At 51.5% G+C, this 15,133-nt stretch overlaps 1 protein-coding gene across 1 annotated transcript in view; it reads left to right on the forward strand.

Moving 5' to 3' along the window:
* The window catches only part of CEP164 (centrosomal protein 164), a 94,161-nt gene that overhangs the window by 45,135 nt on the left and 33,893 nt on the right, over nucleotides 1-15,133 (forward strand). The window contains 10 exon segments of the mRNA XM_054005462.1: nucleotides 3,017-3,148; nucleotides 4,236-4,452; nucleotides 6,587-6,664; nucleotides 6,889-7,020; nucleotides 7,373-7,495; nucleotides 9,167-9,310; nucleotides 9,513-9,596; nucleotides 11,888-11,956; nucleotides 13,585-13,763; nucleotides 14,564-14,690. Of these exon segments, the coding sequence (XP_053861437.1) occupies nucleotides 3,017-3,148; nucleotides 4,236-4,452; nucleotides 6,587-6,664; nucleotides 6,889-7,020; nucleotides 7,373-7,495; nucleotides 9,167-9,310; nucleotides 9,513-9,596; nucleotides 11,888-11,956; nucleotides 13,585-13,763; nucleotides 14,564-14,690 (1,285 nt within the window).

A 15,133-nucleotide genomic window follows, 5' to 3' on the forward strand; every position in this document is an offset into this window, starting at 1 on the left:
CCTGTTTGTGAGCTCTGCCTTAATCCAAAATGCTTGCAACTCTGCCCTGCTTGTATAGTCCACAAAGTTTAAGTGTGTTCTCTACAGGGCCGCCCAGGGCGGGGGGCAAGTGGGGCAATTTGCCCCGGAACCCTCAGGGCCCCCGCGAACCCTGGCCCGGCAGCGGTCCGGGTCTTAGGTGGCGGCGGGTCCTTCAGTGCTGCCGAAGACGCGGAGCGACTGAAGGGCCCCCTGCCGCCGAAATGCCGCCAAACACCCGGACCGCCGCTGGATGAGAACAAGCGCTGCAGCTCCCCCGCTTTGTCCCAGGCCCCCTGAATCCTCTGGGTGGCCCTGGTTCTCTATGCCATTATCCAAATCATTTACGAAGATATTGACTAGAACTGGACCCAGGACAGATCCCTGTGGAACTCCATTCAATATGCCTTTCCAGCTTGACTGCGAACCATTTATGGCTAGTCTCTGAGTACAATTTTCCAGGCAGTTGTGCACCCACCTTACAGTAGGTTTGTCTAGGGCAATAGTTCTCAACCAGGGGCCTGGGGCCCCTTAGGGGACCGCGAGCAGGTTTCAGGGGGGTCTCCAAGCAGGGCCAGCATTAGACTCGCTGGGGCACAGGGCAGAACGCCGAAGCCCCACCACATGGGGCTGAAGCCCAGGTGCTTGAGCCCCGCCACCCGGGGCTGAAGCCTGGGCAATGTAGCTTCATGGGGGGGCCCAGGCAATTGCTCTGCTTGCTACCCCCTAACGCCGGCCCTGGCCTCTATATGCAGAAAACCAGTTCTTGTTGCACAGGGGGGCCCTGGAGTTCTTATAGCATGTTGGGGGGGGGGCTCAGAAAGAGGTTGAGAACCTCTGGTCTGGGCGATATTTCTCTAGTTTGTTTATGAGCAGGTCATGTGAGAGGGTATCAAAAACTTTACTGAAGTCAAGATATATGACATGTACTGCTTCTCCCTTATCCACAGGCTTGTTACCATGTCAAAGAAGGTTATTCTTGACAAATCCATGCTGACTTACTTATCACCTCATTTTCTTCTACGTGCTGACAAATAGAAAGTTTGATTATTTGCTCCATTAGCTTTCTGGATATCGAAGTGAAGCTGACTGGCCTATGATTCCCCGATTTGTCCTTGTTCCCCTTTTTATAGATGGATGCTATAGTTGTCCAGTCCTCAGGAATCTTTCCAGTCCTCCACGAGTTCTCAAAGATCATCACTAATGGCTCAGAGATCTTTGCCAATTCCTGAAGTATTCTAGGATGTATTTCATCCAGCCCAGCTGATTTGAAGACATCTAATTAGTCTAAGTAATTCTTAATTTGTTCCTTTCCTATTTTAGTCTCAGGTTCTACCCTTTTTACTCTGATGTTCACTGTGTATCTGACTGGTAACTTTTTGGGTGAAAGCTGAAACAAAAAAATAATTTAACACTTTGGCCATTGCTGCGTTTTCTGTTATTGTCTTTCCTCCTCATCTAGTGATGGGCCTACCCTGTTCCTGGTCTTTCTTTGCTTCCCAGCATTGTAAAATGCTTTCTTGTTACCCTTTATATTCCTAGCTGTTTTACTCTCATTTTGTGCCTTGGCCTTTCTTATCTTGTCCCTAAATGCTTGTGGTGTTTTATTTTATATTCAGCATTTGCAATTTGACCTATTTTCCACTTTGTGTATGACTCCTTTTTTGAATTGCAAGTCATTGAAGATCTCCTGGTTTAGTCTGGGTGATTTCTTACCATACTTCCTATTTTTTCCTTTGCATTGGTATAGTTTGCTCTTGTGCCCTTAATAATGTCTGTTTAAAAAACTGCCAACTCTCCTGAACTCCTTTAAGGGAAAAAACTTGCTTCCAATGGGATCTTGCCTTCCAATTCTCTGCACTTCAAGAAGGCAGACTTTATCTAATTCACTGTGTTTATTCTGCTGTTTTCCTTCCATTCCTTAGAATCATGAACTGCATTATTTCGTGATCACTTTCACTCAATCTGCTTTCCACCGTCACATTCACAACTAGTTCCTCCCTGTTTGTCAGAATCAAGTCCAGAACAGCCTCTCCTCCAATCACTTCCTCCACCTCTTGTTGAGTTCAGACCAAGTCTCCAATTTGTTAGCGTCGTTTTGGAATTCTACTCCTGCCCTTGAAAGTGCTTGAAACCCCTCCCAGCTTGGTGTCATCTGTAAATTTTATAAGCGTACTCGCCCCTCCATTATCCAAGTCATTAGTGAAAGTAGTGATTAGTGGATCCAGGACTGACTCCTGTGGAAAACCACAAGATGCACCCTCCCAGTTTGACAGTGAACCAGAGGTAACTACTCTTGAAGTACAGTCTTTCAACCAGTCTTGCACCCACCTTAGACCACATTTCCCTAGTTTGCATATGAGAATATCACATGGGACTGTGTCAAAAGCCTTACCAAAAATCAAGATATCACGTCTACTGCTCCGCCTTCCTTCCCCCTCCCCCCACCCCCGCATCCACTAAGCAACTAACTCTGTCAAAGAAAGAAAGTAGGCTGGTCTGGCACTATTTGTTCTTGACAAATCCATGCTGGCTATTCCTTGTAACCCTATTATCCTCTAGGTGCTCACAAATTGATTGTTTAATAATTTGTTGTTGGAGGAGTGGAAGATGGAGCACCCAGAGGAAATGGGGAGAGAAGCCAAGAGCAAGACAAGGGATTTGCAATAGAAAGGGTGCCTGGAAGCAGCATAAAAAGAGTTTGTTGTGAGAACACAAAGCCCAAATTGCTGCTAATGGATCCAGCCAGCCATCTGGGGACATCTTTTCATTTTCAGCTTTCACAGCACTACGTGACTTATTGAAAAAAGAACTCTGTCGCTGTAATTTCCTGTCAGAATCCAGGGACACACTACCCCACCCCTTGGCCCTGAATTCTTGAGAAAGCTTCAGACAGACTGATAACGCCTACAGGAACCAGCGTCTGATCTGTGGGTCTCAGAGGGAAGCTGGTTAAGGTTGTTAAAACCTCTGAATCTCTTTTCTTCTGGTCACGCAGGTCTCTTAAAGAGGAGCTGGCGAAGGCTTCTGAGGAGGAAGAGCTGCGGATGAGAGAGGAAGAGGTCGAAAAGCTCTCAAAGCTGCGAGCCCAGATCAGCTCAGAGACTGAGACAGAAAAGGGGAAAATAAGGTGCAAATTTCAGTGCCAGCTGTGTAAAGCTGTGGGTGTGTGTGAGCCTTCCCTTTGCTCCCTGTAAATAGAAACCCTGCCCGCTCTCAAGCAACAGAGTGGCCACGCTTACAAACGTGACGTTACTGTGGATGATGCCCCGGCTAACTAGATGGTTTAATCTCAGTATTGACAGGGGTCCCTTATAGTAAGTATTGGGGAATACTCCTAACACTGCAGACTTTGAGGTAAATGTACCTGTTTCTGTTTGGCAAAACTGGCCAGCTTTCTTGGTGCCTCTTGTACTTTCTAAAGCAGAAGAGGTCAGTGGGCATGGAAATGAGCTATAGCAACGTCCTATAGGAGGATGTCTTTGTAATGTATATCTTCTGATTCCTTTTGGGCTGCTAAGCCTCTCTCTGGGTGTCTACATAGCCAAAAAAAAAAGTCCTCTGTCCGAGGGTCTCAGAGCCCCGGGCTGCAGCCCGACCTTGAATGTCTACGCTGCTCTTTTCAGCCTCGCAGCACGGCCCGACTCAGTTGATCCAGACTCTGAGATTCACTGCTGCTGCTTTCCTCCCACCCTTCCCCCCACATATAGACATCTCTTTTGATGACCTGGTGGCTGTGAATGAACCCCCCCCCCATAAGTGAGTTGCACTGTCCCTTGTGATTAGGATGCCTGAGGAGATGGTTGGATTGAGTAGACCTCTTCTGGCTCTTCAAGGGGCATCAAGACGAATGAGAGTTGGAGGAGACAGGCAAGGGCAGGAACTGAAAAAACATGAGCATCATTTTCATCTCTACTTTTTATATATATACATAGAGAGAGGGAGAAACACACACACAAAATGTGGACTTCTAATAGCTGCCTTTGTTGTTTGCCAGGCTGCCTAATTACCCATTCCCAAGGCATACATTCTAGGTAATACTTTACTTGACTCATGTTTGAAAACCCGAGTTTGCTTTTGTTCACGTCTTTAGGCTTGCAATTTGCACTTGTACCACGTATTCCTATTGCAAGCTTGGTTGCTAAACGAAATGCAATATTGCAATATGACTGTCCTACTTACCTGTGTTGTCTTATCCCTTATCACAAATCTACCAGGGCTGAGCACGAGGCTGCATTGCAAAGGCTGAGAGAGGAGTGGGAGTCCTTGCAGAAGGTGGAGAGGGAGAGCTTGGAGGAGAGGAAGAAACGTGTTTTGGAGATGCTGAAGGTGGAAGTTGAGGAAGCACAGCAGAGAGAAGCGACAGAGCTAGAACAGGAGAAGGAGCGAGTCCTGAATGAGTTAAAGGAGAGATTAGAAAGAGAAAGAAAAGAGGTGAAATTCGCATTTTTACCGGGCAGAGTCAAAACTGAGAAGGCTTGTATTGTACTGCCAACCCCATGAAATCAAATAGCACCTGCGTGAGCTTTGGGCAAAATGCTGGGGAACATAATGGAGATGATTCTAATAGTTTCCTACCAAATGCGTGGTCCTTGGGGCAGATACACCACGTTACAATCTCAAAGACTCCCTGGGTTCAAGACACATTGTTCTTTGTGTTTGGTAAGAGGTGCATGCTGGCTTGGGCAGATCTCGTGTAACCCTTGCCTGCAGCTGGGCCAAGTGAAGACTAACTGTGCCCGTGAGAGCTGTGTGAGTAGCTGCAGGGTGTAGGCTGGGGGAGAGTAATTGGTTAGGAGTGTCAGGAATCTCTTGGGCATTCTGTGATGCACTAAGCATGCTTGTGGGCTCGAAGTAGTATAACTGGAAGTAGTGGGATAACGCGTAGCCTGCCCAGCCACACAAGCTGAGTAATGGTGAGACGTCTGACTGGAACAGTCTTGAAAGAAGTGGATGGAAACCCCCTGGATGTTGAAAAATCAGCATGGAGAATATGTTGTGGTATCGGAAGGACTAGGCCTGACCTAGTAAGTCTCTTCCCATCTCCGATAGCTTCGATTCTAAATAACAGATCTCCACTTACACTTGTATCTTTTTAGTGAGGCTTTTGACACAGTCCTGTATGATATCCTCATAAACAAGCGAGGGAAATGTGGTCTGTGTGAAATTGCTGGAAGGTGGGTGCACAACTAGTTGAAAGACTGTACTCAGAGTAGTTACCAATGGTTTGCTGTCAAACTGGGGATACGTATCCAGCCAGGTCCTGTAAGGCTCTGTCCTGGGTCTGCTACTCGTCAATATTTTCATGAATGACTTGGATAATGGAGTGGAGAAAATGCTTATAAAATCTGAGGCTGATATGAAGCTGGGAGGGGTTGCTAGCACTTTGGAGGACAGAATTAGAATGCAAAATGACCGTGACAAATTGGGGAATTGCTCTGAATTCAAGAAGATGAAATTCAGTAGACAAATGCAGTATTACACCTAGGAAGGAAAAATCAAATGCCCATCTACAAAATGGCCAGGTGGCAGTACCGCTGAAAAGGATTTGGGGGCTACGGTGGATCACACAATGGGATGCAGTAGTGAAAAAGGCTAATTTTCTTCTAGGGTGTAGTAATAGGAGTGTTGAAGGTAAGACATGGGAGTTGCGAGTCCTAGTCATGAGTTCTGTTTACGTGAGCGAACGGATTCAGACGAAATAAGCTCTCGCCTGGCCAAAGCAAGCCGTTTTCCCCAGGTCTGGATACTGCCTTCCCTCTATCTGTCCCCCAGAAGGCTCTGGCAGCCCTTGAAATTAAGGGTGCTACTGTGATAGGCTCTTTATTAAGGAACTGGTCCAGTCCACCTGTGCTCATTTACAGCCTTGATGGGGCCTGCTAGAGGGCAGCTCTGAAGGGAGCCAAAGGGGAGCAGGAAATGGCTAGTGGAAGCGGTGGCAGAGAGCTAGGAGGCCCAGGCAGGGCAGAAGACTGGGAAGCTGTAGCTAGCTGGAGGAAGCATCTGCCGGGAGCAGCACTGGCTCCTGCACATAGTAAAGGGACTGTTTGAATGATAACTCAGCTCTGGGAAGGAAGGCCAGGAATTTCTGTCTCAAGGAGAGAGAACTGTTTGAATTCTGAAACCAGTAGCCAGCGGGGTGAAGCTGGTGTGCAGTATTAATGTGTGTAAGGCCTAAATAAATTGGATCCCAGAAAGGGAGTGTTTTAATTACTACTGGAGTGTTATGGTGAGTTATGGAGGAATGCCGTGTGAGAAGGGAAACTGAGGCGGAGTGCCTCAGGCCACCAGAGGGATGGTGGAAACTCTGTTACCGTCCCCATAGGGTGTTTTTGTTTTTTAAAGAACTAGTCCCATGTAGCCAATGCGCTATTCCAGTAGTGTCTCATTGGTGGCAGTAAATTCAGGACACTCCAGAGACCTTGAGTGCAGCTCAGATTGGAAAAGGTATGAGCCTTGCGCTTTCTCCAAGGTTATGTATAAATGGCTGATTGAAACGGGGCGTTTGTACTTGACCGTCCCGTGAAATGGGGGTTTCAGACCGCACTTTGTGTTGACTCTCCTGCAGGCCGCAGAAGTGCTGGAGAAGCAGTTTGCAGCTGAGCTCCAGGAGCTAAAATCGACAGCAGAAGAGAAACACCGAAAGGTAAAAGCCAACGTTCCCAAAACTTGTGATGAATCTGTACGGATTCTGCGCCAAATAGCTTCCTTGAATGTCATTGGTGCAATTTACCTGAGTTTCTTCCACCTCCTAAAGGTGATTCTTCTCTCGATCAGCACTTGGGCCTGCTCCAGTCAGAGAGAGGCGAGCCTGAGTATGTTGATTTTTGCCATGCTGCGTACATGAGTCTGTGGTTTCTTTTGTGGCAGGTTGTTTCCAGCCTCCGGAAGCATCTAGCAGAGGCCCAGAGGAGTGAGGAGGCCCAGCTACATGAGGAATTGGAGAGAGCAGAGCAAAAAGTGCAGCAAAAAATGTATCGAGTAGCAGAGTTTGAGCGAGAGGTGATTATTTTTGTGCAACCGCCTTGGAGGTAGATTGCCCCCTTGTGCCCCTCCCCCCCCATGCATGCTTAGCCGCGGTTGTGAGAGCTTGGTTTCAAGCCTCCGTATCTCGTGGTGGAGAGGGATGCCATAGATCAGGTAAGTTCCATACCACCTGCAGACTGAGTTTCTTACCTCTCTGCTTACCCCTGCTCCACCAGCCGGACAATGAGTGTACCAGGGCTGCCCTAATCTCAGCACTGAGATGCTTCAGTATTGCTGGAGCAACAGTGCATGTTGGGAGTTGCTGCTTTGGGGGGAATCATTGTGCCTTACCGTGGTGTAATGCAGTCTGCCTCTGTGACCACTGCAGCTCAGTGAGCTCATGAAAGAGAAACGCCAGGAAGTGGAGAGAGACCATGACCGGAAAATGGAGAGGATGAAAGAGGAGCATAAGGAAGTCCTGGCGAGGATTCAGGATCAGTACGAGGAGGAGGTAATGCTGCTGAGAGCCAAAGTCCGCCTGTAGATGTCCTTAGCGATTGGCTCATTGTCCCAGAAATAGTTACCAGGAGCCCCATAGTGACAGTCCAGATCTGCCCCTCGTACAGCAAGTCTAAGGGCTGGAACCCTGCCAGGTGGTAGATGGCCACGCCATCCACTGAGCAGCAGTATCACAACCTGGAATGAGTCTAGGGCCAAGGCTCTGAAGGAGTGTGTCCCGGATGACCTGCCAGCATGGGTGCGCCTCCTTTGTGGGTACAACTGACTTGTGTATGCACACGCAGATTTTTGCACAAGAAACAAGTGCTCAGTTCTTTGCAGATGCATCTGTTGTGCCTACATCAGAAAACTTGGCCTTGAATATCTGTATGCCTCCAGTTTCTGATTGCAGAATCACTAATAGGCATGTGTAGAACAGTGTGCTCCCTAGGCACCCGGCAACAAAAAGGTGATTTCCTCTTTCTCTGGCCTATTTCTCTCTGTGTTGCCTTGCCTGTAAGAGATTCTGGTCCCATCCAATTAAACTGTCTGCTTCCCAGACTGTTTGTTTGGTGGTGGGTTGCCTGCCCACACGGGGAGAGACAGCGTGTCCATGTCTGTGGGGATGGTGGCGGGGAGTGTTGTACTTAAAGTACTGCACAGGATTTTTTTAGGGGGAATAAGACAAAACGCCACATTTATTAGTAATACATGTGTTCATTAACACTGTATTATATGCATATAATATATTACACTTACACTCACACACACACACAAACACACTCCGTCTTGTTGTTACCAATTAGTTGCTCCCCTTAACTTCACTGGCCAGGTGAGTTAGATGGGGGAGGGGGTGGAGCCGGGCTTCTGCCGATCCGGATCGATGCTCCCATGTTGACAAGACGAGACCCGGGGTCCTCTGCAAGACACCTCACTTTTATAGCAGCTTTCCTTTTATGCAAATCTATACCAGATTTAAACTCTGTGTCTGTGTCCATTGGTCCTTTGTGCTGCTTTTTTTTGAGTGTTGTCCCAATGCTGCAAAAAGGGTGTTTCCAAAAGAAGGTGCTTGCTTCTAACCCCCCCCCCCCCCCCCCCAGGACGTCAGTATGTCTGCTTGTCTTTAATGAGCCCACTTGACACGCTTTATTGTTCTTGGGTCTGGCTCCCAGCCCCTCTCCAACAGTTGAGGCTGTCTGGAGGTGCTGCCTTCCATGCCTTGCTCATTCACACCTCATTCATTCAACAGGGCAATTGATTAAGAGGGGGAGGGAGGGGAGCTCTTGTTCTACTGCTAGCAAAAAGAAATTTTTCTTCTATCTTATTCTATCCTTAGGGGCTATAATATTATACCAAGGGCAATGCAAAGTTTCTAAATGAGGCTTTGATACAAAGTCCCATGAAAACAGAGGTCACACGTGGGTAGACCCACCACAAGGTTATATGAAGAGGCACAATGTAAAGTCATATGAAAATTGTCAGAGATTTAATGAGGCTTTGATACAAAGTCCCATGAAAACAGAGGTCACACGTGGGTAAACCCACCACAAGGTTATATGAAGAGGCACAATGTAAAGTCATATGAAAATTGTCAGAGATTTATCTACAGGAGAGAACATCTGTATGTGATGTTGCTACAGACCTCTACAACTTTGCTCTTCTTTCTTGATTTTGCATCTGGGAGGAGAGAAAGCAAAGAGCCAAGAAGCTCGAGGAGCTGACAGGGGAGCTGGAGCGCCTGAGACAGCTCCATGATGGGGAGCTGAGGGCTTTGCAGAAGCAGCTGGATGAGCAGCTTAGTGACTTGCGGCAGAGCCACAAGGCGAAGGTGAGTGGGAACTTCTGTTTCTAGCATAGCTACTGTCAGCTCTGCCTGGACTAGCCCCTGGTCTCTGGCTCCACGAGTGTGCGCACTGCTCTCAGGAGACCAGCGTGTCACAAGGTGCAGTTTTCAGAGATCGTTGCTGTTCTATCTTGTGGTGAAGTTTGGCTCAGCAAACCCCTCATGTCAGGCTCCTCATTCTGCACAGGAACGAAAACTCCAGGAGTTGGAAATGGAACTCGAAATAAGAGCAAAAGATGCCAGGGCCAGATGTGCTCAGCTGAATCACCAGGTGAGTCAGTCCTACACAGCATTTTGAAAGTTTCCTAACTGGCATTCCTCATCTCCCCCTATTCCTTGTGGGGGAGACTGGTCAGTGGGCCTAACTGCACCCCTTAAAGTCACAGGGGGAACTTGGGAGCAGAACTGGGCCAGTGCTGAATGCCCCTGGAAATCCCAGCCTACATGTATCGCACCCCTTGTTATCCGAGCCAGTGCCCTGGGCTTTCTGCTTTGCTTTGGGGGAATACTCATGTAGCCTGGTGTCGTGGAAGTACGTCTTTCTGAGGGTTACTTGTTTGATTTCAGATAGGGTTACCATATTTAGTGCCTCCGAAAGGAGGACACTTTAAAGGGGCCCCAGCCCCGGCCCCAGCCCCGCCCCCGCCCCCGCTCCAACCCCGCCCCCTCCCCAAAGTCTCCGCCCACTCCCCTGCTTCCCCCGAACATTTGAGTCGCGGGAAGCCTGAAGCAGGTAAGGGGGGTGTGTGTGGGGGGAGGAGGCGCGGCCCACCCCCTGCACCGCAGGTCCCCAGCCTGTCCCCCGACCCGCCACCCGAGCCCCCGACCCGGCCCGGCACCGGGCCCCCCCGAGCACCGCCGGCCGAGCCCCCGGCCCGGCACCCGAGCCCCCGGTCCAGCACCCGGCCCCCCCGAGCACCGCCGGCACCCGGCCCCCGAGCCGCCGGCCGAGCCCCCGGCCCGGCACCCGAGCCCCCGGCCTGGCGCCCGGCACCCGAGCCGCCAGCCGAGCCCCCCGGCCCGGCCCCGGACCCCCCCCCCGAGCACCACCGGCACCTGGCCCGGCACCCGAGCCCCTGGCCCGGCCCGGCACCCGAGCCCCCGGCCCGGCACCCGGCCCCCCCGAGCACCGCCGGCCGAGCCCCCGGCCCAGCACCCGACCCGGCCCCCGAGCCGCCGGCCGAGCCCCCGGCCCGGCACCCGAGCCCCCGGCCTGGCGCCCGGCACCCGAGCCGCCAGCCGAGCCCCCCGGCCCGGCCCCGGCCCCCCCCCCCGAGCACCGCCGGCACCTGGCCCGGCACCCGAGCCCCTGGCCCGGCCCGGCACCCGAGCCCCCGGCCCGGCACCCGGCCCCCCCGAGCACCGCCGGCCGAGCCCCCGGCCCAGCACCCGACCCGGCACCCGAGCCGCCGGCCGAGCCCCCCGGCCCGGCCCCGGGCCCCCCCCCCGAGCACCGCCAGCCGAGCCCCCCGGCCCGGCCCCGGGCCCCCCCCGAGCACCGCCGGCTGAGCCCCCGGCCCGGCACCGCCGGCCAGGCCCACCGGGCCCCCCCGAGCACCGCCGGCGGAGCCCCCGAGCCCCCGGCCCGGCACCCGAACCCCCGGCCCGGCACCGGGCCCCCCGAGCACCGCCGGCTGAGCCCCCGAGCCCCCGGCCCGGCACCCGAGCCGCCGACCGCATGTCCGATTTTCCCGGACATGTCCGGCTTTTTGGGATTTCCCCCCGGACGGGGATTTGGAGCCCAAAAAGCCGGACATGTCCGGGAAAATCCGGACGTATGGTAACCCTAATTTCAGACCATGTCCTCCTATTAATTGCCCACCTGTACTGCAGGGCAAAGCTAGTAAGCGATTTAGTTGGGGATTGGTCCTGCTTTGAGCAGGGGGTGGGACTAGATGACCTCCTGAGGTCCCTCCCAACCCTGAGATTCTATCACTCTGATCTCTGACTTTTGGAAAGTGAGTGAGATATTCCCGTTGAGCTAGCAGAAATCTCTGGCTCTGTGTATATCTCTTGCTTTGATGCACAGCATTTGAGAGAGGCTGCTTGGGAAGGGAAGGGAACTGAGCAGCGCTGGAGGCTGAAAGCTGCTGTGACTGCAGGACAGTAAGATGCTACACTGGGGGAATTCTTGCATGTCCGTGTAGCTGAGCAGGGCAGTCTGCTCTTCCCACAAGCAACAGCATGTGTCAGGCTCCGTGCTTGCTGAAGCCCTAGGAAAATGGAGCATTGAGACATTCTGAAGGGCTTGCATTGATTAGCCAGCCCTGCTCTCCGTGCCATGCAGCACAGTTGGTGTCATGGGGCCAAGCACACAAAGGAGGGAGCTACCCAAACAGCCCTGTTAATTTCACATTCAAAATACTGGGGAAGATGAATGGGGAGAGATCAGTGAAAAAGTGGAAACATTGCTGAAGTATTTCCCAGTGGGATTGAAAGCTGGGGCTGTGTCAAGCCTAGACTTGACCCCAAGACCAACAGTGTGTTAGAGTCGACTTTCTTCTGTGCCTGGTGTCATGATGCTCCAAGGTTCACTGGTTTGCTCTTCACTCCTCTATGCAGGAAGAGGCCATGAGAAAGAAAAGGCAGCAGCTTCTGGACGAAGAGAAACAAACTGAGCTGCAGAGAAATGTATGTATGCTCCAGCTCTCGGGAGGAGCTGCTGCCCATCATTCCTTGTATTCCTGACGCACTAGAGCAGATCAGCACAGTGGCTTTAAAAACATAAGCTCAGGAATAACTCTTGAGTCCTAGATGTGAACATCCCCCTTGCCATTCTGCTTCAGAGAGGAGCGCTGCCTTGTTGGCAGACTGATTAGCTGGGAGTGCATTTCATCAGGTGCAAAGGGAGAGGTTACTGCACACGGCTCTGCTTTATGGAGAACGGGATTTGCTCATTTGGGTCCATGTGCTCCTTGCCAGGAACCGGGAGGCTAACTACTGCGTCTGTTGCTTTTTAATCTCACTGGGTTGTGACAACTCTAGCATCTAATCACTCTGTTCATTTTAGAACTTCCCGTGGGTGGGTGGGACGAGGCCGAGAGGCCGGCTGACGGCACCATGCAGTGTGAGGGGCTATCTTGAATTGGGACTAGAAGTCTCCAAAGCCAAGCTGAGGAACTGCCTGTGGAATAGCTTGGACACTCCTGTGAAACACGTTGACTCCCTTTGTCTGCACGTTCCCAGAAAGGGCTAGGCATGTCCTACTGTCTGCCTGGCTTTGCCTGCTGGTGATGGGCATTCCAAATGTTATGCAGGGGCGGTGGTGCTGCAACTCCAGTGTGGGCTTTGAGGTTATTGCAGGCTTATGGGCAGGAGTTAAGCAAAATCAAGTGGTTGTGCACCATGGAAATGGCTCCTGGAGGTCTGCTGTGCTGTGAAGGGCATGCGCAACAGGGAGGGAGACGGGCGCTTAGAGTGGACAGAGGAACATAGACAAGGAGTAATGGGGTCGATCTGAACAGAAGTAAATGCACCAGGTATCGAGGAAAGCTTCCTAACATTGAGATTTAGCAGACTGCTGCTTCCTCCTGGGAGGGATGGGAGCACTGCACTGCAGGGGGCAATTCTCTGCTGACCCCCGAGTAGGAGGAGGACTAGCTGGGACATGGTTGAGCTCTTCCATCTCTAGTGCTATAGTTCACCCATGGGGGAGCAGTCACCAGTCAGGCCGTCTCTTGGGAGGATGCATTAAGCAGATGGCACAAGATGGGACAGGCATCGCAGGCAGATGAGGAAAATGCCTCCAATGGAAGGAAACCAACAGGTCAGGGTCAGTGTGAGCTGTTCAGGCTGCTCCCTATCCTGTGGTCCAAAACGGAGAACAGAGTCCGTGCTTGGGTCAGTTACTTGGGCATTGCCTTTCCTCTCCTCCTGCAACGCCAGGAGATGGCTGCAGCGCACTGGGAGCGAGGGAGAAGGCTGAGTATGGGCATGACAGCTGTCACGTTTGTCGTTTCCCCCTGAATCCTCCATCTTGCTGCCCACAGCATCCAATTGTTGTATGTACTAGACATAACCAGACTTCCCAGCAAGCTCGTGGCTGTTCAGATCCGGGGATTCTGGGTCGGGACCATTTCTGGGTATGTAAAAGCAGGGACAAATACCACACAAAAACACAGGTTTGAACAATGTGTTGTGCACGCTTAACTTCCCTTGTCTTGCAAGCACTGCGTGCAGCACTCGCATGTCTTGCATGTTGTGTGCTGTATATCAGTGCTGGGGAAATGAGGGGGATTTTCATTTCATTTCATTTCCAGGAAGCTGCCTTGGCCGCGCAGCTCCGCCTAGAGGAGTCTAGGAAAGCGCATGCTGACCTTGTGGAATCCATCCGCCAGTTGCGCAGGACGCTGGAGGAGCTTCAAGACCAGAAAGCTGAGGTGGAGTCCCAGGTGGATCTGTTGCAGACCCGAAGCCAGAGGCTGCAGAAACGGATCAGGTGAGTGTCCTAGAGATGGTCTCTGATGCGCGTATGTACACACCCACCCCACCCTGTGCCGCTGACCTTCTTAAATGTTGGTGCTTCAGATCGTGCCAGATTTATGAGGGGCAGCGTCGCTAGATGTTAGCTGGATGCTGGGGGATTTCCCAGGGCTGCCATGACTCGCTGTGCAAGTCTGGCTTAAGTCACTTAACCTCTGTGAGCCTCAGGTTCACCCTCTGAAGCATGTATTTAGCATTTGTCTTCCTCACAGCTGGCTTACGAGGAAACGTTCATAAATGCTTTGAGAACCTTGGGTGACTGACAGACTCTCAGGAAGATCTTCCTGAGACCTCTGGGGGGCATACTTCCTTGTTCCTGTTTTAAGGGTGTACGTTGGCATAAACCAACATTGTCCCAAGTAGTCAGTGGACTTTGTTACATTAAAACATTAGTGTAGACCTGATATTTACTTTTTGGACACCAATTCAGTAGCTTATCCAGCGACACTTCTCAGCCTGTAGCTGTAGGACCCTGTGTTTAAACAGCAGGAGGCAGGGTCCTGGCTACCCTCAGCCCTATATCCAGACACACTTCCTAATGGCCTGGATCTGCAGAGCATGAAGTCCCTGGTATTGTCCCTTTGGGAGATTGTGGGCAGGAGCCAGTTTGAGGAGTTCAGGGAGATCTGACTTCTGCAGAGTGTTGTGAATTCTTGTGAGTAGCATGGCTCTGTGTCCCTGTCTGTTCTGTGTCTTGACTGCATGTCTTCCCCCTCCCCTCCCTCCGCCGCACATTGTGGACATCTTCTGTGGCAGTGAACTAGAGGCTGCAGTCAAGAGCAAACAGGAGACCCTGAAGGAGCTGGTAGCTGAAGATAACATGACATCTCCCAGAAGGGAAGCTGAGCTCCACATTGAGGACCTGAGAGAGACGCTTCAAGCTGTGAGTAAAAGCCTGTGCATTTGAGTTCCTTATGGAGACTGGTGTGTGTTTGTGCCTTTGAAAGGCTCCCAAATTAGAGGGACTGTGCACATAACTCCTCCCTTAGGTCCCTTTGAAAATCCCGCCTAGGTTCTTTGCTGCCTGCTCTGGCTTATAGATGCAGAGATGGGTGATTATCGTTGCAGGCGGGAGGGGTTATTTGTTGATTAAATGAAGGGAAGCAAAGTCTAGTGACCGAGGACACAGGACAGGCAGCCAGGAACCTGGGATCCTATTTCTGGCTCTGCCGAAGATCTGTTCCATCCCGGCAGCCAGCTCACTTCTCCGTCATTTTAATGATTGTTTGTACAGCGCTTTGGGTTCCTGAATGGGAGAAGCCACCACCGTGCAGGACATTGTTAGTCTGTGTGTTCATTTCTCTGGCGCGTTCGTCATCCCCTTTA

Source organism: Malaclemys terrapin, chromosome 15, assembly GCF_027887155.1.
Source record: "Malaclemys terrapin pileata isolate rMalTer1 chromosome 15, rMalTer1.hap1, whole genome shotgun sequence".
In the NCBI taxonomy this organism is placed as follows: domain Eukaryota; kingdom Metazoa; phylum Chordata; order Testudines; family Emydidae; genus Malaclemys; species Malaclemys terrapin.